Source organism: Rhinoderma darwinii, chromosome 8 (genome assembly GCF_050947455.1).
Source record: "Rhinoderma darwinii isolate aRhiDar2 chromosome 8, aRhiDar2.hap1, whole genome shotgun sequence".
NCBI classification, from domain to species: domain Eukaryota; kingdom Metazoa; phylum Chordata; class Amphibia; order Anura; family Rhinodermatidae; genus Rhinoderma; species Rhinoderma darwinii.
The window spans coordinates 107,232,873-107,260,632 of record NC_134694.1 but is presented as its reverse complement, the minus strand read 5'-3'; the positions used below and the strand labels follow the sequence as shown (position 1 = coordinate 107,260,632).

The following is a 27,760-nucleotide window of genomic DNA, read 5'->3' as shown; positions in this document are numbered from 1 at the left end:
GATGCATTGTACTAGTTAAAGCTGCCATCTTGAATACAACTAAAAAAAATTCTCTTAAAAGTGGATCATGGTTCTGCCTCTTAACTCCCCTAGTATTCACCAATTATTAATGGGTAGAGCAGAATCCGTATTTTTCAGCTGCCTGTCTTTACACACATTTTTAGCGGTACCCCTCTCAAGCCCCTATAGTGAGATTTAGCACCACATATGAGTTACATTTCATAGAAGTTTTAATAATTCTCCAAAACTATACAAAAAGTGCATTAAACGAAAGGGTCCCATATAACATCTAGATTTGATAGACGTCATTGGCATAGCCTTATGGGCAAGCTGTTGGACCACATTGGCACAGTTGGCCTATGAGCACAGTTGCTACTAGATTGCGGCTACTGGTTTAACCTTATGTCCCAGCCGTCTTTATTGATTCCACAGAAATCCTGAAAGGGATTGCTAAATAATTTTGCATAAGCTACCTACTGTATGTCTCTAGACCCATTTTTTAGCATCTTGGCAAGGAACATATGGAATTGTTATTATAGAAAAGTATATAATGGGAAGGTAACCTAGAATGCCGTGTGGGGGAGAAGAGGGCTGCCAAGTGGGAAGGTGGTTGTCCCCAAAGCCTTCCAGAATATTGTCTCCACCTTCCCCGGGCAACAGTTACCAACACATCACTGGGGAGGTCACCTTGAAGGATTTGATGATGGACTAGATCCCTTTATTACAAGAAGTGGCATCTTCATATATAGATGAACGGATTTCAACTGATTTAAATTTCCTCCTCTAACTTGGGTTTTGTATTACCATCCTCAGAATTTTTACATTTAGAGGTCAAACCAGGTGGACGTGACAACCCTAAATTAGTGAAGGTCAATAACCAGTTCTGGATGTCCCCCATACATTGTGCTGGTTGTAATCTCTGCCTATGAATGAGAGTTTTGGTGGCCATAAGCCATTCCAGTTACTGTGACAATTTATTATTAATGGAAAATGCAGATAATTTATATATAGATGGTAATAATTAATATATATATTGAATGAGAATGGAGATAGCACCACAACATGCCAAATTTACAATCACTAAATGCACTCCAGGTTTCCCCAAGCAAGACATTCATGTCCTTGGAGGCATCATTCCATCTTGCAAATAGCAAATCTTAATATTTATTTTTAACATGCAAAATTAATAAAAATTAGGTTGAGTAGTTTTCAGTTGTCAATAGGCATGCTACTAATACTGTCTGCCAGTATATGAAATCTGCCCCGAAGCCTTTCATCTCAACAGCTAGGTGTTTCAGCGCTCCCTCATTGTGCCTGCTTAGATGTTTCATGTATCCTCATTCTACTTGCTTGATGTTTTCTGAGACTAGTAGACTTTATTGTGTACCCTATGTTTACCTGATGTATCCTCTTTGTAAATGCTGGGTGTTGTAGTGCTCTACCTATAAGCTTACTGGCACTTGCTGTGTTTCGTCTTGTAGGATCTTGAGCCTTGTTCTTGCCCTTTGCCTAAATGTTGAGTGTGGAAATGTTCCTTATGCATGTCTGATGGATGTAACTTTTGTCCTCCTTGAGATTTTCTTGACTGTCTCCATGCTACATGTTTCCTCTTTCTGCATGTTGGGGGAATGGAATAATCTATTACCTTTTCTACTGGACTTCCACTTGCTACACAGGGCTGCCAACTGAGTGCAAGGACTGGCACAAATGGGCTGCCAATTGAGTGTATGGGCTTGCACAAATGGGCGTATTGCATCTGTATGTTCAGTGAAACCTCTTTGAGCTGACCACACAAAATTGCACAGAATAATTGTCCTATATGGGGGTGGTCCTCTTAAAGAAAAAAAAGTACATAGAATGCAGGTTAGAGTGTGTACAGTAAGCAAACATGTACAGCACGCAAATAAAAAGCCCTCTCATTCTTAGTCCCCAGCATGGCTTCCCTCTCATTCCTAGTTCCCAGCATGGCTCCCTGTTCCCCAGTATGGCTCCCCTCTCATTCCTAGTCCCTAACATGGTTCCCTTCTCATTTCTAGTTCCAAGCATATCTCCCCTCTCATTCCTAGTCCCCAGAATGGCTTCCCTCTCATTTCTAGTACCCAGAATGGCCCCCTCTCTTTCCAAGACCACAGAATGACCCCCTCTCATTCCTGGTCCCCAGCATGGCTCCACCCTTATTCTTATACAGTACAGTACACCAGAATTGGTCCCCTCATTCTAAGATCCCAGTCTGGCTCTGCTCTCCATATAACCCCCCTCAGTGCTAATCTTGACACCCCAGTAGCAGTGTGCATGTTGGCCAGCCCCTGATCTTGTGACAACCATATATCCCTTATTAAATGAAAGCTCTTAACCCTTCATATGGGGTGTAGTAGTGTTTCCTGTACATGCCTGTTGGGTGTAGTGTCATTCACTCAGTATGTCTTCTTCACCATACAATGTTCCTTCAGGATTTTCTCTTTCCTTTTAATATCATCTTGCTTTCCTTTATTCCCTGTCCATGTCTTTGCATCTTCGTGGGTTCTGCCTGCTTGTTTTATTCTTTTTTTAAAAATTAATCTATTATTTGCAATCTTTTTATGACCCTATTTTCTACAGTGTTCTCTTATCATGCCTGCCGGGTGTTCTTGTGCCCTTCAATGTCTTAATTCATGATATGTGTTAGAGAAAATAAATAAAAAGAAATTCCTAGCTCCTTAGCAGGTTTTGTAATTGGCAATTCTGTTTCGGGAGCAGGTGAGGTGTGAATGAGGATTTTATCGGAGGGAGTTCGCAGTGAGTGGGAGGTGAGAGGTATATAACAGTCGTGAGAGGTTTTCAAACTCCTCTCTTAAAGAACCCCTATTTATCTTATTTATTTGTCCTCCCTGCCTGTTATTATGGCTTCTTATAAGTTAGTGCAGATTTTCTATATTTATACACACCCTGGAGGATACTAATCCAAGTATACCACTCTCCATCATCATCATCAGTCCGTCAGTGGATGGCATTATAAAAACAAGATAAGTTGCAGAATATAATAATACTGAGCAAAACTCTTCAATTTACAGGCCCAAAGTTGTAGTAAAAAAAGCAATTGTCTATATGTTCATTTCCCACCCTTTACACGTGGCCCACCCCATCCGCTCCCACTAAGTCCAAACTTTGCTTCCCATGACAAGCCGGCAGCCATAATTATTGACAAGCTGCGAGCATAGTTATGAGGGTCTCCACTGGTGGTTGGAAGACTGACACCATTCTCTGCCATAATTTTGTAATACTTCCAATTACATTCCCTATAGCATAAAGAAGATCTCTAAACCATTGGCATGACCACATGTGGGGTCAAACGTAAGCTGACTCACTGGACTGTGTCCTCCCCAACGTTGGCACTTGAGCCAAGGTGGATGGATCCTTTTTGCGCACCTCACACACTGACTTCCTACGAGCCTGTACTCCCCTCATGGCCGTCTTGATTTTTCGCCACCCAAGGTGGTTTAGCTCTGCTAAGTTTAGAAGGACACAGATGCCACTGACGGCAAACATGAAGACCAGGAAGACTGTCTTCTCGGTTGGCCGAGACACATAGCACTCTACCTCCTTTACACAAGGGTAGCGGTCACACTCAAAGATCGGTGGCACACTGAAGCCATAAAGGAAGTATTGTCCCGCAAGGAAGCCAATCTCTAAAGCATTCCTAAAGAAGACCTGAATGATGTAAAAGCGGGATATGCCCTCTTGACGTTTGACCTTGGGGCTTTTTGCTGCTTTCTTGGGTGTACTTGGGATCTCTTTTACTTCCAAGCAGTCTGGTTCGTCCTTGGAGGACAGGTCTGGGTTCTGCATTAAGATCCCATTAATATTTTTCATTCTCCTGTTTTCTCGTGGCAGTTCCTTCTCTAGCAAGGGGTAGAGAAAGGAGTATCTCCGGTCTCTCTGCTTTGCGGACTGATGGACAGAGTATGTAATGAAGCAGAGGCTTGGTGTGCACACAAGGATTATCTGGAAGACCCAGTACCGGATGTGGGAGATTGGGAAAGCTCGATCATAGCAGGCTTGGTTACAGCCAGGCTGAAGAGTGTTGCACATGAACATTGTCTGCTCGTCTTCATAGACCGTCTCCCCAACAATAGCCACAATTAATATGCGGAAAATGACCACTACAGTCAGCAGAATCCTACCGGGAAGAGAAGAAGATAATGAGTACTGTATATACGTCACATTGCATAGCCAAAATCTACAATGATCCTGTATTTTAAAAGTGTTGTCATGCAGTAGGCTTGGCCTTTTCTTTTATCCTATAAGAAAGGACCCTAACAACATTCGTCAAGGACATAATTTTGTGATGTCACAATAATCCCTATTGGGATGTCATAATCATAACTATTATGATGTCACTGGTTATTAATGTGATGTCACACACAAGGCAATTCACACATAAGACAGCTACAACACATCTGATATGAAATAATCAATACATTTTATAACATAAAAATACATAATACTATAATCTCCCATATAAGTAAAAAACCCATAAACCCTCCCCTAAAAACATGAAATAATTAGGTTTGAGAGATGAAAAAGGATGATATTTATGTTTATGGGGAACAATAAAAGGAAAAAGAACCAAAAAATGTTACAATGATATCCAACAATGTAAACAGTATATATCATAGGTACCAATACTTACCATTGCTCAACATACTGACATCTGAAGGCAAGGCTGGATCATAGACTCCACCACCCTGCCCTAAAAATGGTATAAACTCATGTCATGGCACCAGGAACTATATAGTGTTATTATTTGGGCACTACTTACTGTCATTTTGGCACTGTATGGTACTATAAAAGCACTATATGGCAGCATTATGTGGGCACTGTATGGTACTGTTAAGCACTGTATGGTGGAAATATGTAGGTACTATATGGCACTGCTATTTTACTCCTACCAAAATATATAGTAGCTCCCCATTTTAAGTTCACCCAGTAGCCCCTACATATCTTTATCCGATCCTGCTTGAAGACACAAACCTGACAATCGCTGAGCCCCTATGGGTATTTTGCCCGGTTTAGTAACCTGCCTATATAATTCAGTTGCAGAACCTATGATTTTGTTACTTTGCTATTGTGGTATTTCCAACTATGATCAGCTTTGGATTTAGCGGAAGTCCAAACCAGGCAGGAGATGTGTCCCCTATGTAAAATAAGACAACTGAACATTTAGTTCTGAATAAAGAAGTCGGCTCTGGATCTGAATAAAATGACATCACTTATGAGAATGTATTATTATCATGCACACTCATACTTCCTTCTGAGGAGCATTATGTACTGTAGAGACGCTTTGTCATTAGAATTGTTAATTTGATTAAAATCTTTAAATAATCCCTAACATAAACCGCACTGGCATATTTAAATTGAACAACTCGCTGTCTATGTCTTAAAACAAATGAGCTGATATAATTACCTCTTCCTTTGCCTTTCCTTAGCTTCATTGGCAGAGGATTGCTTTATTAACCCTTGTTTTGCTATTAAACTAATCTAAAAATAGCATATCAAAAAGTGGGGGCTATACAATGATTTTGATGGCTTGTGATGATCCCACAGCCATAGGACAAGCAGCGAGGGTTTTCGGCTATCCCACCTGTGACAACCGAGTTGTCACATTGCATTGTACCTTTTAATCTGACTGGTGCAACAATGGAGCTATGATGGCGTGCAGTGCCATCATGTGAGAGTGACACATCCCTTCATGCAAACACTGTATAGCTGTATAAGACATTCTCTATCTTACATACCATATAAGCAGTCCTATAGGGCCCAGCTCAGCTTTGTCCAATCCCACTTTCTAATGGCAAGGAAACCTGCATAGGACTCACTTCCCCAGAGGCCCCTCAACCTTGTCAAATAAAAAGGGGAGAAATGTCTTGGGGTTACTCCACCGTTCTCTCCTTTAAGTCTATGGACACCTTTGCCCTTAAATTTTTTTGTTTTTTTAAAATAATTGTTTATTTGCTTCCTAAATGCTATTTAAAGCAACTTTCTAAATAGTCTTCATTAAACATTTTCTACCATTTACTGCTGCAGAGTCTGTATAATTCCTGTACACAGCTGGCTGTCCTGCTGATTCTGACATAGATCCAACAGCACACTGCTTCTGTCTGTGTCATTCTCTCTGCTCTCCCCCTGCCTTATCTCAGTGTTAGAGGGGAAGAGGTTATACACAGGAGATCAGAGTGTGGAGAGGGGGTGAAAGCTTCCATAGGCTCTACTCTATCAATTTAAAAATAGCACTGAAAGCACAGGGGATGGAAGTGGGAAAGATTACACAGGATGTGTATCTGTGTAAAGAGAGAGGTGAGTACCCACAGCAGATTGTGCAAAGGGAGGGGCAAATCACATACACCTCAGCACCAGTGTCTGTGACGCCGAAGGGAAAGGAGATCCCATGGAGTGTAGAAGGAGAAAGCAGTACAGGAATGAAGCTGTGCTGATGCATGAGAGCTAGTGAAGGCAGCAACATCCTGAATACACAGACATGTATTACTGGGTGGAACAAGTCTGTACGAAGTGAGATCCCCTGGTGACGGCTGTTAATGGCTGCTTTGACAATCAGGGGAAGGTGCTAAATGCCAGGCCCCCTACCACTGTGGGCCCCATAGAAGTGTGTCTATGGAAGGTACAAGCAGTAGTGAAGGGGTCTAAAAAATAGGGACACTATGGTAGGTACGTCACTGTTTCTAGCCAATGGAAATGTGATACCTTATTTATATCATTTTATTGTGGTATGGATATGCAATAACAATGCAGGAATGGGATACATCTTATGATGTGCTATCAAATAAAAATCAAACCGTGACACACAACAGGACAAAAATATCTGTATATCAGGTTAGGAAACATGACCTAAAGAGATCTGTTAGATGATAGGGGGAGTAGTGGAAATGGCTCTATTGTTTAATAAATGTATAAGCACAGTGATCTGTCCAGATATTGTTAGACCCAGCACATTTGTGCTGTCTGTTTGATGAGATCTCCAGATATTAGAAGAACGTGTGCATGTCATGTCTCATTTGTGCTAGAATAATACACAGTGATACCTGCAATGATGTAAAGAGGACAGAAGAAAAGAGAGAATGGTAAAATGAGGAGAAGAGAGGACAAAGAGGTGAAGATAGACATTGTAATGTGGGAGAAACGGCACAGCGAGGCAATGTCACAGGAGGGCAAAGAGTGACGGAGGTAGGTGTAGATTTGGGCGATATCGGAAATGAGAAACATGATGACGATATCTATCCTGATTTTAGAGGAAATTTTTAAAAAAAGTGTCTATATAATAGTATAGTCCAATAGATACAATGATAATGTACCACAAGGGTGACCACATAGTGTCTCAGGATCCCCATGTGTCACCTCAGGGGAAACGTAGAATTACATGCTGGCCATTCAAATGAATGTCCGTATATATAATGCAAGGACGTGCCGGGTCCACCAGAGCTCTTATAGATCGTCTCTACATTCTAACACATAGCGGGGGAACCCAAGTAGAGGACCCTACACTATGACGTTCACTATGATGTCATATGTCCTAATAGGGCATATGGACAGGGGTTGTCCTGATAGGACAGTCCCTTCAAAGGGGTTATGTGGGAACTGAAAATGATTAGCTGTGTAGTCACTGAAGTATGTGATACACTCGCTAATATACATTCCGGTCCTCCATCGCACTGATTATGAGATTTTAATAGATTTTTATAGCGCTGCCGGTGGACTGGAAGTCTAGTTGCACAGTCTTCCTTCATGACGATCTGACATTTTGTCATGTGACCGGCCCCGCTGTACTTCATGTACAAGCAGTACATTGATTACATAGAGGAAAACGGTGACATGACGAAGAGTCGTGTCGTCAAGAAGGAAGACTGTGCAACTAGACTTCCAGTCCACCGGCAGCGCTATAAAAATTGATTAAAATCTCATCATCAGCGCAACGGAGGACCGGAATGTATACTAGTGAGTGTATCACATACTGCAGTGACTACACTGATAATAATTTTCGGTCCCCACATAACCCTTTAATTATTTTATGGACACTGTTATCTGGCTGGCACAATATTATAGTTAATTCTGTAGGGTGGGCACAATGTTATATAGGCAATTCTATGTTGATGTTGATTACTGTATGGGCACAAGTACTTGGCCTACCCAGTGTAGATATTAAGTGGCCCCAATGTGCAGAAATTCATCTGTGAGCACTAATATTTGGAAGAATTTGGGGCTGTCATTTGTGTCACTCAGGTCTTGTTCACACAAATATATTTCTCAATGGACAGCACACTAACGCATACAAGTCAATGGGGCAATTCACCAAATCCATTTTTTTCAACGAAGCATCTGTCCGATGCAAGACACTCACAGCATGCCGTATTCTGGTCCATTTTTGCGGACCCGACATCACGCTCATTGAAGTCTTTGGGTCCATGACAAAAACGGACCGTACACATACAACATCCGTGTGCTGTCTGTTTTTCACGGATCAGTTGCTAAAGTAATGCCGAAAGAAAAGTGAAGCCGGGAAGTGCTTGCAGAAGAGAAAAACGGACGAGAAAAATGGATGACACACAAAACCCCACGGATGCAACACGGTCCGTTTTTCGCGGACGCAACTCGGACACTCTCGTGTGAATAAGGCCTTAAGTCCCTTTTACACTGGTCAATTATCGGGCAAACGAGCGTGATACAAATGTATGAGGACGAGTGATCGGAGTATGAGCGCGCGTCCCCATACTAGCTCCTTGTGAAAGGAGCAAACGAGCGCCCATCAACTGGCTGTCTCGTTGATCGGAGCTCGTTTACACGGCCCACATCGGGCCGTGTAATACCATCTTTAGCCTGTGCTACTGTTCACATATGACAATGGTAATTGATCCAATAAGTAAATTTAGTCAATGTCCATTGTCAGGTCAGACATCTTAATTGTTGCCTGTAAGATCCACCCAAGGCTTAATGTGTACTGCGAATCCTATACGGTATATAGGATAGTCATTATGTACATGTCGTCTACTTATGTTGATTGTAATTGGTTAACAGCATTTGCCGTAAATGTTTAGGCTGAACACCCTCACAACGAGCTTACAATCTAAGGTACAGACAGTACTCAACAGATGGGGTTTTGATGTTTCTCATATATAATAAAATAGCAGGAAAATGAGGCCATGATCTGCGGTTCTGTCATGCAGAGAGCAATGGTCTGCGTGCAGCAAGGAGCAGATGGAAAGGCTGGTCGCACATGTGCCAGACTGCACCACAGGGCACTAGACATGCACTCACGCAAACAATGGCAGTGAGTGCACAATGCCCTAGTGGGATGTTCCGCTTTTCTTCTACAGGCTCGGAGAAACTTGCACGAAGATGCAGTAAACAGCTGATCTCTAGGAGTGTTTTCTTCTCTAGAGGATTTGCTGCATATAATAAATCTACTAACTTTTGGAATCAACTCGGGATGGTCAAGAAATCAAAATGCCTTGTCACATGATCTATATATACTGCAATAATATAATACACATGGTATGTAGCGTCCATGGTCGCGGACCGTCGGGATAACTCACCACCCGACGGCTGCAGCCATGGATCTGTGAGTTCTGGCCTGCATCTCCTCCCCAAAGAGACGCCAGTGCTCGCTTCCGCTCCGGTTCGCTGTGTCCCATAGGGTGCGCACACACACACACTCGTGCCCAGCCTCAAAGGGCCAGCACGCGCACATGGGAATTATCATTAATTAGCCCATGATCACCCTGGACTATATGAAGTGCTCTGCCCCTTTGCTCATTGCCTGAGCGTTGTTGTATTTTCCTATGTTAGTCTTGCAAATGTTCCCTTAGTGTTATCCTGTTCCCATTGTTCCTGTGCCTTGCTACCTGTACCCTGTATCCCGTGCTATTTGCTTCTGTGCCTTAAACCTGTTGGAGTCATGTTGTGCCACCGATTCCACCTGCTGTGTTACACCATGTCTGGTGTCTGCTGTCCAGGTCCCATCTGTGCCGAGCCTCCATTACTGTCTGATCCACTACAGGTACTCTTGTGCTTGGACTATTTATATATTGACTTGGTACTCTGTTGGCCAGCTGCTATCCCGCTACGGCGGTACGCCCAGTGGGTCCACATACCCACAGATCGTGACATGGTATATAGCTGCCACTATACTAAGTAGGCTCCATAAACAGTGCCAGCAAAGTGCCCCACAATAAATAAAATTGCCAGCAGAGTATCCCACCTAAACATTGCCAACAAACGGCACCATGGTAAGCAGTGCCAGGCGACTGCCCCCTGATAGTACCCATAATAAACAATACTGTCAGAAGAGTGCCACCTCACAAACAGTACCAGCATATAGTGCCCCCATTTACAGTCATACATATTATACAGCTTCCCTTGAACTCAGTGAGAACAATATGCATACATATGCAACTAGCTCCCCTGGGAGACTTGTCTGCTTTGCCAGGAGTTCAGGAGATCTGCATTTCCCCAATCCGGGAGAGTAGGCAAGTATGAGCTAAGTATATTCTTGCTGATCATAGAAAGCTGAGCCACTGTGAAATGACAGCTGTTCCATTCTTTCCTGTATTGATCTCTGTTCGCAAGTAAGTAACCTTTGAACAGGGAGTTGGTGTGTTCCCTTACGGCCCACCTGGGAGTTAGTGTGTTGCCCTATGGCCCACCAGGGAGTTGGTGTGTTCTCTTATGGCCCACCAGGGAGTGGACATTCATGGAAGTGTTGCAGACAATGATGCTTGAGGATGTTCAGTAGAATCATGGGCAGGAAAAGTTTACGCCATATACATAGTGGGGCATTTGTGAATGTTTTGCTTTATCTGTGATGGTGTGTGGAGTTGGTGCTCTGTAGCTGGATTTATATCTATAGTTCACCAATCAAAAGCAAGATCCACAAAAAAACTTGTCTTAAGATGAAGTGTCCGGAGACCTAAAACTGGCCACTATTATTCCTAGAATAGGAATCCAAGTGACTTACCAATATACTTTAATTTTCAATTCTGTGCAAAAACGTGGACTGAAAGCCCAATCACGTGATGCAGGAAGCTCTGTAGTTTCCTTCTACGTGATGACGTGCCGACACAGCCTCACGTGACTTCGACCTCCCTTCTCCTGTTGTTGGTGTCGGCGCATCATCAATCAGGTGACCTAGAGGGCCGGGGACTGTGACTGCTCCTCTTGTAAACCAGCCCCCTCCTTAGTGCTGGCCACAAGCAGAGCCTATCAGAGGCGAGGAATGGAGCGGGGAATAGGCTGCAGTGAGGTAAGAAAAGCATGATGGGATATGTAGTTTATCCGCACAAGCTAAATCACTAAGTCCCGGAAGGAGCGTTTGTGCCGCAATATTGCGGGTATGTTAATGCAACTAAATTCTAATTTTCTTTTAGAAAATGATGTAGTACCACAAGGGAAATTATATACATGTGTTGTAGGAGTTTTTTTTTTCTTTTTGTGGCGTCGGATAACTCGTTTGAGCATCCAAGTCTCTCTTAATCCATACAAAAAATATATATTAAATAAAAAAATAATATATATACAGCTACAACTGATCCAAAGGTTATATGTTAGCTGGTGGAGTATGACATTTTACTAGATCTCTCTTCTTCCTTAGGTCCAAGTACCGAAAATCTTAAAGTCCACTTCAATCACTTTATGAAGCCACAAATGATACAGTATAAAGGGGTCAAATTTACCATCTGACCTACAACAAATGGGTCATTATACAGCTGGCCCTTGACCTAATATACAAGGCAGGGTTTAGATGACGGATTATGTAATTTGTAGAAAACAGATTAGAACAGAACAGATAGAGGATTTAACATATTTTATTCCTAAAAGTAATAACTGGTGTTATGCAGCTCTCTCTGTTGTTTATCCCATGAAACTGCTATTAAAGGGGTACCCCGAAAATGACTTTTTTTGTGGGACCGCTCATCTCTTGATCCTGACACAGACATTGCCGCCAAAGTACCAGCCACAAATGCACCCAGAAAGGGGTGCCACACACACCCTCATACAGAAACTCAGCCTCAAGTACCACCAAAGTGCCTGCCACAGAGATGCCTACAAGAGTGGCTGCCATAGATCCCCCTCCGTGCCAGCTGCAGAAGACCCCATACAGTGCCTCATTGTCCGATACTCCCTATATTTCTTGCCACATGTGCCCCCATACAGTGCCTCAGATACAACCAGAACGTCTGCCACAGATGACATCATCATGTGGCGCCATGGGGTGCCTTATGTCTTCAAACTGCTTCCCCTACCTCCTCCATAGAAATTTGTCAAATTGTTTTCATTCTTCGGAATGAAACATCTAATAGACAGAGAACTTACATCCCTAGAAAAATCTATGGAAATTATTGATGTCCACGTTGAAGACAATAGATATTGAACATGTGGGATACACTCGGCAAGTCATACTAATGGTTAATCACAGTTATAGCATAAGCTGTCACTGGGTCATCCTCTGCATCTTGTAAAAGGTGCCAGCACATGGTGAGACTTCTAGCACTAGCTGGATGCGGTGCCTTCAAGGTGTTAATGAGTAAAAACCTATTCTTAGCATGTGCCACCACCTCCTTTATGCCATTATGGACCCGGGTACTAAGGAAAAATGTCTAACACTGCATCTACTAGTGGAGAGTTTCTTAAAGTGTAGTATGTGTCCACCAACCATAACATGGTCATAGGCAGGGGCTACCAAAAATTACATTTATCTCAAAGTAAGAAGTTTTTTTTCCTTAATACCAATAGGCGTACTAGAGGAACGTCCCTTCGAGACATGCCCTACAAGGTAGTGTCCCAACCAAGTCATCTCCTAGCTTGGAGGTCAGATAAAAAATTCACCCATGATGAATATCAAAGGTCCAAGGAATGGCACCTTGATTAATTGACTGAAGAACCCTAATGATTAACACGGGCCAGTGGCGGGTCCAGTGCCAAATTGCCTTTACTTTAAGTGTCAAATATTGGAGGCAAGAATTGGGATGGGGTGATATTTGGTGCCATCTCAATCCTAAATGGCAACATGTCCAGGGCTTGTAATACTACACAGCCCCCACCGCTCTGAGGATCTCAGGGAGTTCTCATATCACACATGCAGCAGCATATGGGCCCTGTGGGCAAAGGGGCCCATCCAGAGGCAACTTGAATCTGCTGGGCTCCAATGTAAAATCTGTATCATGTTTTCTACTTATGTTCCTCACGCACCAAGGAACATGTGCAACTGTCACCTCTGTACCCCCCCCCTGGGTCCATCACCACCCCAATAGGAACATTACAAGGCTTCCTACCTTCTGCTACAGGAGGAGAGCGGCACCACCATCTTCTGCATGTCAGTGCTCCTTTTGCTGCCTTATATCTATAGGCTGCGGCTCAAACTATATATATATATATATATATATATATATATATATATATATATATATATATATATATATACTGTATGTGTATATAGACTTGTGGTTATTGTATGATGCCTGAATATGTGAAGTAGCCTATTGTCTGTCATGCTCTGCAAAGTCACATAGTATGTGGGAAGCAGATATGGAGTAGTATACATTTACCTTCCCCCACTCCTATATCCCACAGCCTCCTCCTAACCGCACTGTGGTTATTCATCATGAGACGAAAATCTAACCAATCTGTACATGACATTATGTCAGTGAAAATATCCAGGGATTTTTAATAGATAAGTAAAGCAGGTGAAGCCTTCATGGGAGAACCATCATTGTTACTTTTACGTTGTCCTCTGAAGCCGGCATTTACCTCCGCTGTGCAATCATTTTTTCTTAATTAAGTTCCCGTAATGGATTGTACTAATTGGACGGCCTGGTATTGGCATGTGCAATGATTAATCACCAGTAAAGCCAGACCTGAGTTTATTTTGCAGAAATGAAAATTGAGGATGTGGAGAGAAACTACATGGGATGCTTTGTATTATCAGTTCAATCAGTGTCAGCTCAGATGCCATGAGTAGATTAAAACATAGACGAGAGGGGGCAATAGTGACAGTTTTGAGCGCCCTACCAAAATTGTACAAAAGCACAATATGTTATGTATTTTTGACTTGTGGCTTTTAGTGCAGATTTTTTTTTTTTACTTTAAAGTGAATCTCCATCTTTTAACACAATGCTGCTTTTAGGTCTAAAATTCTGCGCTGAATAATTTTATTATATATCTTTATAGCGATTGGAGATCCATTCCCCTGATAGAGATCTCCAAATCTACTGCATAGACAGAGTTATATGAGAAAACTTTGTCTGTTTGCAGCTGCCACTAGGGGGAGCTTACTGCATACTGTTTTACTATTGAATTTTATGAATAAACAGTATACAGTAAGCTCCTTCACTCCCTCTAGTGGTAACTGCAAGCAGCCAGAATTAATAAATAAATAAATATTAGGAAATTAATCAGTACAGAATGTTAAGCCTTAAATCGACATGAGGGTAAATGGAGGAAAATCACCTATTCTTGTTATATTGGTTGAGAAAAATGAATTAAATAATAAAGCCTAATTCCAGTTTCTACAAAACTCCACAGGTTAATTGTACATAAAAATTATCATATCACATATATTGCATCATTCAGAATTCTGCGGGTTGCCCTCGGAAACAGACAGCGGTGTGGCTCCTCCGCTGTCAGACATGTGATCCTTCAGTTTAGTCCTCAAGCTGGTTATACACATAAGATATTGTAGCTGTCAGCCGAATGATTGCCTGACTGACAGCTGTCTCCCTTGACCTGCTTCCCTACAAAGGATTGGACATGATGAAATCCATATGTTGAAGAACAGTCAACAAGCACCCACAATGCACTGCTTTATGGAAACCATAAATAGTCCTAAATTACCTATAGGTATGGGAATAAAAGCTGAACCTTGATCGATTTTTAGAAGCAGCAATGCCATGAGACAGTTTTGACAATTGAGGTCCAATGTGCCTTGATGGCCGGTGTTATATACAGTGAAGGAAATAAGTATTTGATCCCTTGCTGATTTTGTAAGTTTGCCCACTGTCAAAGACATGAACAGTCTAGAATTTTTATGCTAGGTTAATTTTACCAGTGAGAGATAGATTATATAAAAAAAACAACTGAAAATCACATTGTCAAAATTATATATATTTATTTGCATTGTGCACAGAGAAATAAGTATTTGATCCCCTACCAACCATTAAGAGCTCAGCCTCCTCCAGACCAGTTACACGCTCCAAATCAACTTGGTGCCTGCATTATAGACAGCTCTTACATGGTCACCTGTATAAAAGACTCCTGTCCACAGACTCAATTAATCAGTCTGACTCTAACCTCTACAACATGGGCAAGACCAAAGAGCTTCCTAAGGATGTCAGGGACAAGATCATAGACCTGCACAAGGCTGGAATGGGCTACAAAACCATAAGTAAGACGCTGGGTGAGAAGGGGACAACTGTTGGTGCAATAGTAAGAACATGATAGACATACAAAATGACTGTCAATCGACATCGATCTGGGGCTCCATGCAAAATCTCACCTCGTGGGGTATCCTTGATCCTGAGGAAGGTGAGAGCTCAGCCGAAAACTACACGAGGGGAACTTGTTAATGATCTCAAGGCAGCTGGGACCACAGTCACCAAGAAAACCATTGGTAACACATTACGCCGTAATGGATTAAAATCCTGCAGTGCCCGCAAGGTCCCCCTGCTCAAGAAGGCACATGTACAGGCCCGTCTGAAGTTTGCAAATGAACATCTGGATGATTCTGAGAGTGATTGGGAGAAGGTGCTGTGGTCAGATGAGACTAAAATTGAGCTCTTTGGCATTAACTCAACTCGCCGTGTTTGGAGGAAGAGAAATGCTGCCTATGACCTAAAGAACACTGTCCCCACTGTCAAGCATGGAGGTGGAAACATTATGTTTTGGTTGTGTTTCTCTGCTAAGGGCACAGGACTACTTCACCGCATCAATGGGAGAATGGATGGAGCCATGTACCGTCAAATCCTGAGTGACAAACTCCTTTCCTCCACCAGGACATTAAAAATGGCTCGTGGCTGGGTCTTCCAGCACGACAATGACCCAAAACATACAGCCAAGGCAACAAAGGAGTGGCTCAAAAAGAAGCACATTAAGGTCATGGAGTGGCCTAGCCAGTCTCCAGACCTTAATCCCATCGAAATCTTATGGAGGGTGCTGAAGATCCGAGTTGCCAAGCGACAGCCTCGAAATCTTAATGATTTACAGATGATCTGCAAAGAGGAGTGGGCCAAAATTCCATCTAACATGTGTGCAAACCTCATCATCAACTACAAAAAACGTCTGACTGCTGTGCTTGCCAACAAGGGTTTTGCCTCCAAGTATTAAGTCTTGTTTTCCAAAGGGATCAAATACTTATATCTCTGTGCACAATGCAAATAAATATATATAATTTTGACAATGTGATTTTCAGTTTTTTTTTTAAATATAATCTATCTCTCACTGGTAAAATTAACCTAGCCTAAAAATTCTAGACTGTTCATGTCTTTGACAGTGGGCAAACTTACAAAATCAGCAAGGGGTCAAATACTTATTTCCTTCACTGTATAGTCCTTCATAACATAGCCAGGGCAGGATATGCTATAAATGTCTTATAGGTAGGGTCCAAGGTGGCCACATATAGGAAGGAGGTCCCTGGAAGGGTTAGTGGCCTAATCCAGGATAGGACTAAATGGTAAATTGGCCATGCATGTGTACTTCTCTCTTCATGGAAGTCTTTGGGATTTATGGAAACAACCGAGCAAAGGTGGCAACTTCTCCGACTAGTTTCTTCTTGTATGTGGCCATCTTTGACCGCTTATCAGACATTTAGAGCCTGTAGTCTTGAACTTCCACTTATGACACAGTGGATGTATGTTATAGATGGTAGAACCGTCGTGATAAAGTCTTTGTATGAATCCTGCAAAGGTTAAACAGTTATTGTGATATTTTGTATGGAAATGATGTATATCATGTATAGTCCATTTTAAAATAAAGCAGCTAATGTAAAAAATTACCTGGTTCCTGACTTTTGTACTCGAAGTACATAGATAGGTCTGAATATTTTACCATAACGCGCTGCTGGGCTTTGATGGATTATGTAGGTCATGCATAATGTCAGGGGTATGATAATGCCGTCATTATTCACTTTGTGGTGCTATTAGCCTCAAACAAAATAATCTGAAGAGAGTGCAATCTTATTAGAAGTTAAACTACAGCATGTGTGTATATATATATAAAGAGACACAAAAGTTTGATCAGCACATTCCAACAAAATGGAACAAAACGTGTATACAGGTACAAGAACGCCTGTGACTGCAAAATTATACGGCACACAAGCAAATGGCGACAGCACACTGCGAACACCAATGCCACCTAAACACTATAAATAAATATGCATTGCTGATAAATCTACTTACAATAGTGAGGTTCCTAGCGCACATTTTGATCAAATTGTGTGAGCCCACCTGCCACGACAGTGCGACCTCTATACAGTGGGTACCTATGCTGCACAAACACCCAGAACTGGGACAAAGCCTACATATTCTTGGGGATGGTAGGAACCAACATTAAACTAATTAAAATGTGCGCTAAGAACGCTATACACATTTTGTTTCATTTTGTTGGAATGTGCTGATCAAACTTTTGTGTCTCTTTTGTATTGCATATATGTGGGCAGAGTGACTGCCCCCATTTCTTGATCTTGCACTCCTCCCATTCTGCCCTGGGTGATTTTAATTACTTTATTGCTGGTTCCTACCATCCCCAAGAATATGTAGGCTTAGTCCTAGTACTGGGTGTTTGTGCAGCATAAGTACCCACCTTATAGAGGTCGCTCTGTCGTGGCAGGTGGGCTCACACAATTTGATAAAAATTTGCGCTAAGAACCTCACTATTGTAAGTAGATTCATCAGCAATGCATATTTATTTATAGTGTTTAGGTGGCATTGCTGCTCGCAGTGTGCTGTCGCCATTTTCTTGTGTGCTATATATATATATATATATATATATATATATATATATACATATACACACACAGAATCAACTTCAGAACTCATCTGTATTGTCACTATGAGGATGGCCTATCCTCCGATCTCCAGATAATTTTTGGATTTGTGCAGTTTTCTCACCCATGACAAGGACATGGGGGAAGGGAGAATTGGACAAGGCATCAATACCATTCATTTCTATAGCCTTCTTCAATCAGCCCAATTCAATAGTTAGTGATAGTGCTAATTGCATGCAACGTATGGGTGATTGATGGGTGGAAAGTGAGGAGAAACTGCTTATGTTTTGTTGAGCGTACAGCCCGTGGTATAATGATGCTGTCTATCACATATTAGCCAGATGGATATTAAAGGGCAATGATCACAAAATACACCGCTCAATGTATAATAAGGTTCTACAATGTAAACTGGTCAACGGAGGATGCAGTGTATTCTTACTATACAGACATTGGTTATGTTAAAATCTAAATGTACAATAAATGCAGTGACGGAACTGGGCAGCAATTCTTCCTTAAAAGGATTTTCTTGCTTCGAAATTGCCTTTTTTATTCCATGGTTGTGATCCGCAACGATCGTCTGTAATCTGCAAGAGGTCCCGGCAGTAAGTGTTCAATTCCCCTGCAGCACCACCACAGGCGAAATGAAGCATTACATGGTGCCCATTGAACTCAATGAGCTGTCCATTTAATGTACACACAGACCAGATCCTCCTGAGACAGACGCTCTTTGAAGCTGCTCTACATTCTGGCAGGTGGACTAACAACTGGGCAGTAAACAACTAGGAGCCGATGTAGCCTACGATCTCCTCAAACATTATGTAGAGGATAGCACCTAACAGTGGAGCTCAGCAGGAATCTAAGTGTTCCATTGACAGCTATTGATTGGTTGGGCATCTCACACTAGATGATGTCACCACAGTGACATCAGTTCCAGCTCAGGGGCCTAGGGCTGTTTGAGTCATAGGTCATGAGTCATTCTTTGAATGATTGGTTTCCCTTTCTTACCGTATAATTGTTAAGTATATAAAAAAATTAAAGAAATCTAGGAAAAGGTGAATTGCATTACACCAAAGATGATTAAATACAGTAAATATAGAGTGGGATGACTGTGAACTATTGATTAGAAGCTGGTCAACTGAAGAGTAGGTATCTAGGGTACATTATTATTGGGGAGCTAGAAGCTTACGGCCTGGAACATGAAGCAGGAATAGACAACTGAGCAGTACAATACGTCAACTCAAAATTCGGCTGCATAACAGACGAACGTTGCAGATTATTTCTGTAAATCTAGTGGCTATGATTGCGTTGGTTGAAAGAAGACACTAAAGGTCATTTATGGATCATACAGATGTGGAGAACAAATGGCCTTTTAGGACTCTGCAATCTTTGGTGTTATCAAGGACATCTAATTTTCTTTACTGGATTTCAGTATTTGCGTGAATTGAATTTGTAGGTACAATGAAAGGAAGAGTATTATGAGTATTTCATGTTCTGCAAGAAAATGCACTTTCATCCATGCCAGACAATTTGGATGGTATACCACAATAAGATCTGAAAGCATGAGGCTTATCCCCATCATATAAGTAGGATTCTTTTTTTTACCATCAGTCAGTTTTGGGGGAAATTAACTTAATTTAACTGAAGATACGGGATAGTAATAGGTGGTCTAGAACATATTGGAATATATTAGCTTTAAACTTGTAACCATTGCACATAATGCAACCTAGTTCAGGGCAAAAATATAAGTTTCCGCACAAAATACTGTGCTAATTTATCTTATGATATACTATATCTGGATAAGGGGGCTCTGTTTTTCTGACTTGATAAATTATATAATTTTGGCTGCAGGCAGTCACCACTAGGGGGAGCTGAGTGCATAGGGAATTATACAACTAGTATTGCACTCTGAGATGCACATATCTCTATGCAATGAGCTCCCTCTAGTGGCGTCTGCAGTGTCATGACAAGCAGTGCAAGAGTTCAGTGCAAGGCTGAATGTATTCTGAGATTTAGTTGGGGAAATTTATTATTTCTTCAGGTCCCAGAAGAGGAAACATAGTAAAACATTCCCAGTGGTAGATACAAAAATTATTTTCCTCGTTCCTATTTTTAGTGACAACTTCAACCCTCCCCCATAAAACTCAAGGTTTAATAGATTTTTCCAGTGCTAATAAGGACAGAACCTTAGTTACAGCTAAAAAGTATTGGCCTGAGTACATTTTATGTAACATGTAATTAACATTTAAGAGGTGACACGAGTGGCATTAGCTGGGGAAAAATAAAATATAATCATTCTAGTTTATAGCCAGGAAACACTGATTTAACCCCTTGGAGACTGGGACAATTTTGGCCTTGAGGACCAGACACACTTTCTTTATTTTTCCTCTTTGCATTCCTGCCGTCATAAGGGTCAGTTAACACAGAGTTTTTTTACGCGGAAACCGCGTCAGAAAACACGCCAAAAAACGGCCGAAAATGCCTCCCATTGATTTCAATGGGAGGCGGAGGCGTTTTTTTTCCCACGAGTGGAAAAACCGGCTCGCGGGAAAAAGAAGGGACATGCCCAATCTTTGGGCGTTTACGCCTCTGACCTCCCATTGAGATCAATGGGAGGCAGAGAAAGCGTATTTCGCTGCACTTTATGCCCGCGGCTCTCAATGGGCGCGGGCAAAAAACGCCGCAAAATTTGGCGTGCAGGCAGAGGAAAATCCGCCTCAAAATTCCAAACGGAATTTTCAGGCAGATTTTCCTCCTGCAAAAATCTCTGTGTGAACCCACCCTAACTTATTATATATATATATATGCAAAAATCATGCAGCACTCCAAAGATGTAGCAAAAATAGAAAAGGTGCTTTATTTCACAGGTTGTTACGGTTGTGACGATGTTTACAATATTTAATTTTTGGTATTTTAATAAAGTTTAGTCATTGTAAAAAACACACGTTTATTTTTAATATTAGTTTTTTTTATTCCTTTTCCTTTTTTTTTTTTAACTGTGTATGCCAGAACATTAGCCAGGGTACTGATAGTAAACAGGCAGTTGTCAGGGCATACCTAAGTATGCCCTAACAACAGGAAAAATCGTCAGACAGTCATAGGGTTCTTCAATGGACCATGGGCTGTCTGCCCATTCTAGTTATGATTCCAACTGACGCAGCATCCCTCCACCGCAATTAGCCTTTATCGTGGCATTCATAGGGTTAAAGGGGGAGATCAGAAGTTTCTCTGATCTTCGCCGTTAGAGCGGGGCTGCGGCTGTGTATTACGGGCTGAAAAATTCTCTGTGTATAATGGCTAGATTGAATATATCAGGTTAAAAGTAAGGCCTCATATTACAGATCCACAATACAGTGCCCAATGACTGGATTTGCTATTTTATAGGGCCCTTTCATTTTGGAAATCTGTAGTGGTCTAAGATCAAAGACCTATGACTAATGTGATCTTCTCGCATGTATCTATGACATATCAAAAGATCATTCTGACTGGGGAATGTATTACATATGTAATTTTTTCTCTACATGATTATGGGGCAGCCATCTTGCTTGTGCTGTTGTTAACAGCATGTACAGATATGCTTTACAGCAGCCACATGGACCACAGGAAACAATAGTCTGGAGCTGACTTATTGACTTCTTGGGAGAGTGTTATGGGCATGTTCGGTACCTGTGCAGTGGTTATTGCGCAAATAGGGGGAAGAGGGGCGCTGTGTCCATCATCTATTGTCAAAGGGGGATCCTGTGTTATCTATAAATAGGTGTTACCTGTCAGTGTAATTCTGCCTGTGATGATAATGATGACTGCTGAGAAGTGATCTCTACAGAACAGGAAGGGTCAGTCTATTATGAATGGTGGTTCCTGTGTTATTTACTAGTCCTTCTCAAGGAATTAGAATATCATCAAAAAGTTAATTTATTTCAGTAATTCAATTCAAAAAGTGAAACTCATGTTATATAGATTCATTACACACAGCGTGATCTATTTCCAGCATTTTTTTCTTTTAATGTTGATGATTATGGTAATAGTTAATGAAAACCAAAAATTTAGTGTCTCAGGAAATGTTAATATTATATAAGACCAATTTCAAAAATGATTTTTAATACTGAAATGTTGGCCTACTGAAAAGTATGTACAGTATATGCACTCAATACTTGGTTGGAGCTCCTTTTGCATGAATTACTCCCTCAATGTGGTGTGGCATGGAGGTGATCAGCCTGTGGCACTGCTGAGGTGTTATCAATGCGGCGTGGCATGGAGGCGATCAGCCTGTGACACTGCTGAGGTGTTATGGATGTGTTATGTGTGTAATGAATCTATATAATATATGAGTTTCACTATTTAATTACTGAATTAAATTCACTTTTTGATGATATTCTAATTAATTGAGAAGGACTAGTATATATAGGTGTTACCTGTCAGTGTAATCCTGCCTGTAACAATAATGACATGATTGCTGAGAAGTGATCACTACAGAATACGAAATATCAGTCTATTATAAATGGTGGATCCTGTTTTTTTTTTATAGAGATGTTACCTGTGAGTGTAATCCTGCCTGTAATGATAATGAGATGTCTGCTGAGAAGTGATCTCTACAGAACAGGAAGTATCAGTCTATTGTGAGGCTCAGTGGCCAGACAGAAAACTGCAATATTTTAGCATTATTTTTTACTAAAGATAAATACATATAAAATAAAAATAAATCATCAAAAATTCTTAAGAAATATGTCTAACATAAAAACTTGATTTTCAATAATAGGTTATTTTTAAAGAGACATTCCCTTTTTTAGTGCTACTTGCTCTAACAACTTCTTACAGTGAACCTCCACTTTTTGGAGTGCACAACATTACATTCTACATTGCTTTTATACAATATATGCACAACATAATGGACAGGGAGAAACATCTTCTGCTGGGTGTGTCGCAGGGCTCCAGTGCACCCATCAATGGTACTGAAACCCAGTTTGAACTGCCCATATCACCAGCATCGATGTTCAGCACTGTTGGCATACACAGGTTAGAGATTGCTTCCCTTCTCCCTGTTGCTGCCACTTGCTGTTAGTACCAAAATGGATACCAGGAGGGTTCTGCTGCCACTCCTTTGGTCCAACATGACAAAAAGAGACTGATAATATGCGTGTTATAAAAATGCTTGTGTCTATCCTGCATATGTGTCTGTATAGTGTCTATACTGCATATGTGTCTGTATAGTGTCTATACTGCATATGTGTCTGTATAGTGTCTATACTGCATATGTGTCTGTATAGTGTCTATACTGCATATGTGTCTGTATAGTGTCTATACTGCATATGTGTCTGTATAGTGTCTATACTGCATATGTGTCTGTATAGTGTCTATACTGCATATGTGTCTGTATAGTGTCTATACTGCATATGTGTCTGTATAGTGTCTATACTGCATATGTGTCTGTATAGTGTCTATACTGCATATGTGTCTGTATAGTGTCTATACTGCATATGTGTCTGTATAGTGTCTATACTGCATATGTGTCTGTATAGTGTCTATACTGCATATGTGTCTGTATAGTGTCTATACTGCATATGTGTCTGTATAGTGTCTATACTGCATATGTGTCTGTATAGTGTCTATACTGCATATGTGTCTGTATAGTGTCTATACTGCATATGTGTCTGTATAGTGTCTATACTGCATATGTGTCTGTATAGTGTCTATACTGCATATGTGTCTGTATAGTGTCTATACTGCATATGTATGCCCAATGCGGAGGTTCACTTTAATAGTGTGTATTAAATAACTGATAACCTAGAAAAAAAGTTTCTGAAATTCTGTATCCTGCCTAGATTAAAATGAGATTACAGTAGATTACAGCTAGGAAATGTGGTGTTAATACCCAGAGGTTTTAAAACTAACCTTCTTTAAAGGGGTTGTCTGGTGTACACATTCCCATTCTAAGAGGACCCACTGAACTGAATAGGGGGTCATCTAGTTCTCCAATGTCAGGCTGGGGTACCCTGGACCCACCAGAAGAAAAGATCCTATATGGTTGATCATCTGCTGACTGCATTTAAAGGGGTTTTCCACTTTGGACAATCCCTACTTGTTAGAACAGTTCTTTGACAAAAAGCACATCACAAATTGTCCCCCTGCTGGACCCCCAGCGATCATCTGTTTTCTGTGGGGATACCTGGCAGTAAATGTTCGATTTCCCTGCAGCGCCACCACAGAAGAAATTAGGCATTACACAGTGCACATTCATATCAATGTGTTGTCTATAATGCAGGACAGGCCGGGTCCTCCAGAGCAGGAGACGCTCCTTGTAACTGCTGTCTACTCTGGCCAAGAGATGAGGATCCTCTAAAAAGGTATTTGTAACTAAACTGGATGACCCCTTTAAGGGCCTATGTTGTAATCTGGCCAGTTGGCTGCCATTTTTAAGAATCCTTGCTCCTAGGAAGCTGAGGAACGTTGAATTGTATAGAAATGTATACTCACTGCTGGTCTACCTAACTCAAGATCTTATATATCAAGAAAGCCCAAGACTAAGGCCCTGTTCACACGACAGAATTTTTGTGACAGAATCGCTGCGGATTCCGCCGCAAAATTCCGCCTCCCATTCATTTCAATGGGAGGCCGACGCTTCTTTTTTCTGCTAGATGATTTTTTCAGCTAGCGGACAAAAGAAGCGTCCTGCCTGATCTTCGACCGGATTCCGCACAAACCTCCAATTGACGTGAATGGGAGTAGGAATTGTCCTGCTGACGGCAGGAATAATTCTGCGGCTGATTTTTTGGCAGGAGCCGCCAAGCAAAATTCGCCGTGTGAACATAGCCTAACAGTCATTACAGCAGAAATATACAGACCTGAAGACCAAAATAATGGGTATTGAGAATTACTGTAGGACAGATAGTACCAGATTATAAAGTCAGATTATCAAATCCAGATTACACCTACAATAACACACCAGGAAAGTAAAATAACCCCGTCATGCATTGTTAATTGCATAGGTTTTTGGAGTATAATTACATTACTTACAGCAGGGATCCCCAACCACTGGGCCGCGGATCATTTGGTATCAGGCCATGGTATCCGGTATCCTCCCGGATGGCCCCAGGGAATTTCAAGTGAAAAACTGCACCAAACTATGGTGCAATTTTTCGCCCGGAATGTCGGCTGCGAAAAAGTATTTAGCCGGCATGTTAGTAGGCCGGCCTCCTGGGATGACGTTTCATCCCAGGAGACCACTGCAGCCTGTGATTGGTTGCAGCGGCGGTCACATGGGATGAAACGTCATACCAGTAGGCCGGCCTGGAGGAAGAATACAGACTTCTGGCAGATTTTCCGCAACGAATTCCGTTGTGGAAAGTCCACGGTATTTACGCAACGTGTGAAAGGACCCTAACTCCCCAACCGCAACCCCACCTACAAAACCTCCCGCCCCCCTTCTTCCCCGCTGGTCCCTGGAAACATTTTCTTGCATGAAATTGGTCCTTGGTGCAAAAAAGGTTGGGGACCACTGACTTACAGCTATCTTGCCAATGAGTCAGCCATATGTATCTGAGATGAAATGACCAGGCCGGACCCTCCTCAACAAGATCCACACCAAAGTGGATCTACTCTAAAATGATATGGAAGCCGTTACGTATTCCGTGTTGCCGCTGTTATATGGGAGAATGATTTTTATGAGTTTTTCCACTAAATTCATCCGCTCAAACCATGAGGAGTGAGGACTATGAAGGGTTATGAAACAGCAAAAGAAAATGGCAAATCGAGTGTGACATTTCAGGCGGGGAGAAAGAAAAGACTGCAGGGAACAAGTGATCTTTATGAGTTAGAAATGAACGTGTGTACACGGAAATACAGCGTAGCATCCATACATCCATCACGCCGTGACAGGTTTGCATGGTTACACTTGCACTCCAACGGTGACCTAGCAACACACAAGACATATAGTAAATATTGAGGATGACGACAGACACGCCTTTTACATTCATATTTCTGCGGCATGGAAATGGGGTTATATGGGTTAAATGGAAAAACGGCCAAATTATTTTCAGCCCATTTTATGCCCCCTTTAAGTAACTGGGATTGTGTAAATGTATGTTATAAACAATACATGGTGCAGGGTTCTGAATATCAGCCCAGTCCTCTTGGGTGGATTGGTCCTACAGATTCATTAACTCTTTCAATTCCAGTACATGTTGGAAAAAACATACAGGTACAGTATATATCATGTTATTCTCATGCCCCTCATCTTTTGCTCTTGCAAATATTTCTATACACACCACACCCGCTCATTAATCCAGATTTCTCTACTCTGGTGTGAGGACATCTGCATTGCCCTAATGTATTTAAGAGTATGGTTGGCCCTTTACAGTGCTTGAAGGTGTAATGTATGGCGTGCAAAACCATGTCACATTGAATTGTATTATCCCATGTTTCAAAGCCCTTGGGCCCCAGCCCACCCCTCCATTGCAGTCCATCAGCTTACCTCCCTATCATGGTGGAGTGCTGCTGTACCGCAGCCTCCAGCAGGCGCTCCAATATGGTCCACTCGCCCATCACGTCCGCCTCTTGCCCCGCCGTGCTCAGCTCGGACACCGGTGAGGAACGAGCTGGCCCCCCACTCCAACCACCTTTTCCCACTACGGATTTCCACCTCGTAATTTTACCGATCACTCCTGGGAAACATCCTCAGTGGGAGATGGGGAGAGCCACAACTCCCCTCCTCCTCTTTTGCTACCTAAAGTCCTGTCCTCAGCTCACCCCAAATCTTTTATATGGGGCAGGTAGCATTTCCTTGATACTGGCCACCTATTCCTGGAGATGGCTGGTAATTCCTCCTACATGGAAAACACACGCCTCTTTCTACATCGATGCCCCGACGGCTAAGATCAATAGCTCTCCAATGATAATAAATGACAATGGTCTGTTGGGTACGCAGCCAACCCTTAACAAGCACCTGTTTAATGAGTTAAGGAATAACAGCGTCTCTTCTTGTCTAAGATCGCCCTCTATGTTTGCATCCTCTGCTGCTTACAGCTCCCCCTCATCCACCTTCCTCAGCCAGGTCGCTGTCCAGTGCTGAAATCGCTGCTGGTCCAGATGAGATGTTTTTCTGCCGGTGATCAGCATAAGTTCCAGGTTATCTCTCCCTCTCTGCCATCTCCTCTTCTTCACTCACCTTCTCGCCTCTTGCCCCCCATTCATTCCCTGACACTACCTGCCTTCTCCCCTCGTCTCCTCGCATCCTTCTGTCTTCTACCTTTCTCTGCCCTCCCTCTGCCTCCTCTCCCTTTGTCTCCCCCTCACTCCTTGTAGATCCCTCCCCTTCTGATCTTCCACGCTGTGGTCTCTCGCTGTCACTTTTCCCTGCACACGCTCTCTCTATATCCCCGTCTGTCTGTCTCTCTCTCTCTTTTTCTGTCTCTCTCCCACATGCCGCTGTCTCGGTTAATCCGGATAAATGACTCTTTCTCTATTGGATGGGAGGAGATTTTCTGCCATATTATAAGCTGATTTCATTCTGCATCTTTCCCCAGTCAGAGGAATGGCTTGTGTGTAGGAATGTAGGCGAGTGATTGATTGAGTCTTGATTTGTGACGGTCTCTGATACGATGTGACTGCTGACAGTCTCGTATCTGAGCTTCTTCGTTGTGTCATTTTTTGCCTGTTTTCAGCATGAGCTTCTCTTTCGGACTCATCGTCTTTGCCCCTTCCTTTGTCTTACAGTATGCATTAAACCAGCCTTTTGTTCTCTCGTTGCTT

General features: G+C 42.0%; 1 protein-coding gene across 1 annotated transcript; it reads right to left on the bottom strand.

Annotated features, from left to right (window-relative positions):
• Positions 1-27,536, bottom strand: LOC142659773 (gap junction delta-2 protein-like). Its single transcript, XM_075836226.1, has 2 exons — positions 26,484-27,536; positions 1-4,156 (listed from the first exon to the last, which is right to left on the bottom strand). The coding sequence occupies exons 1-2, from the start codon at positions 26,552-26,554 to the stop codon at positions 3,325-3,327; spliced, it is 903 nt and encodes a 300-aa protein (XP_075692341.1). The 5' UTR covers positions 26,555-27,536; the 3' UTR covers positions 1-3,324.
• Between the last annotated feature and the right edge of the window lie 224 nt (positions 27,537-27,760).

Coding starts and splice junctions, on each gene's coding strand:
- LOC142659773 (XM_075836226.1), bottom strand. CDS start 26,554: ATGGGCGAGTGGACCATATTGGAGCGCCTGCTGGAGGCTGCGGTACAG. Junction 4,157..26,483: donor CACTCCACCATGATAGGGAG/GTAAGCTGATGG, acceptor TCTTCCCGGTAG/GATTCTGCTGACTGTAGTGG.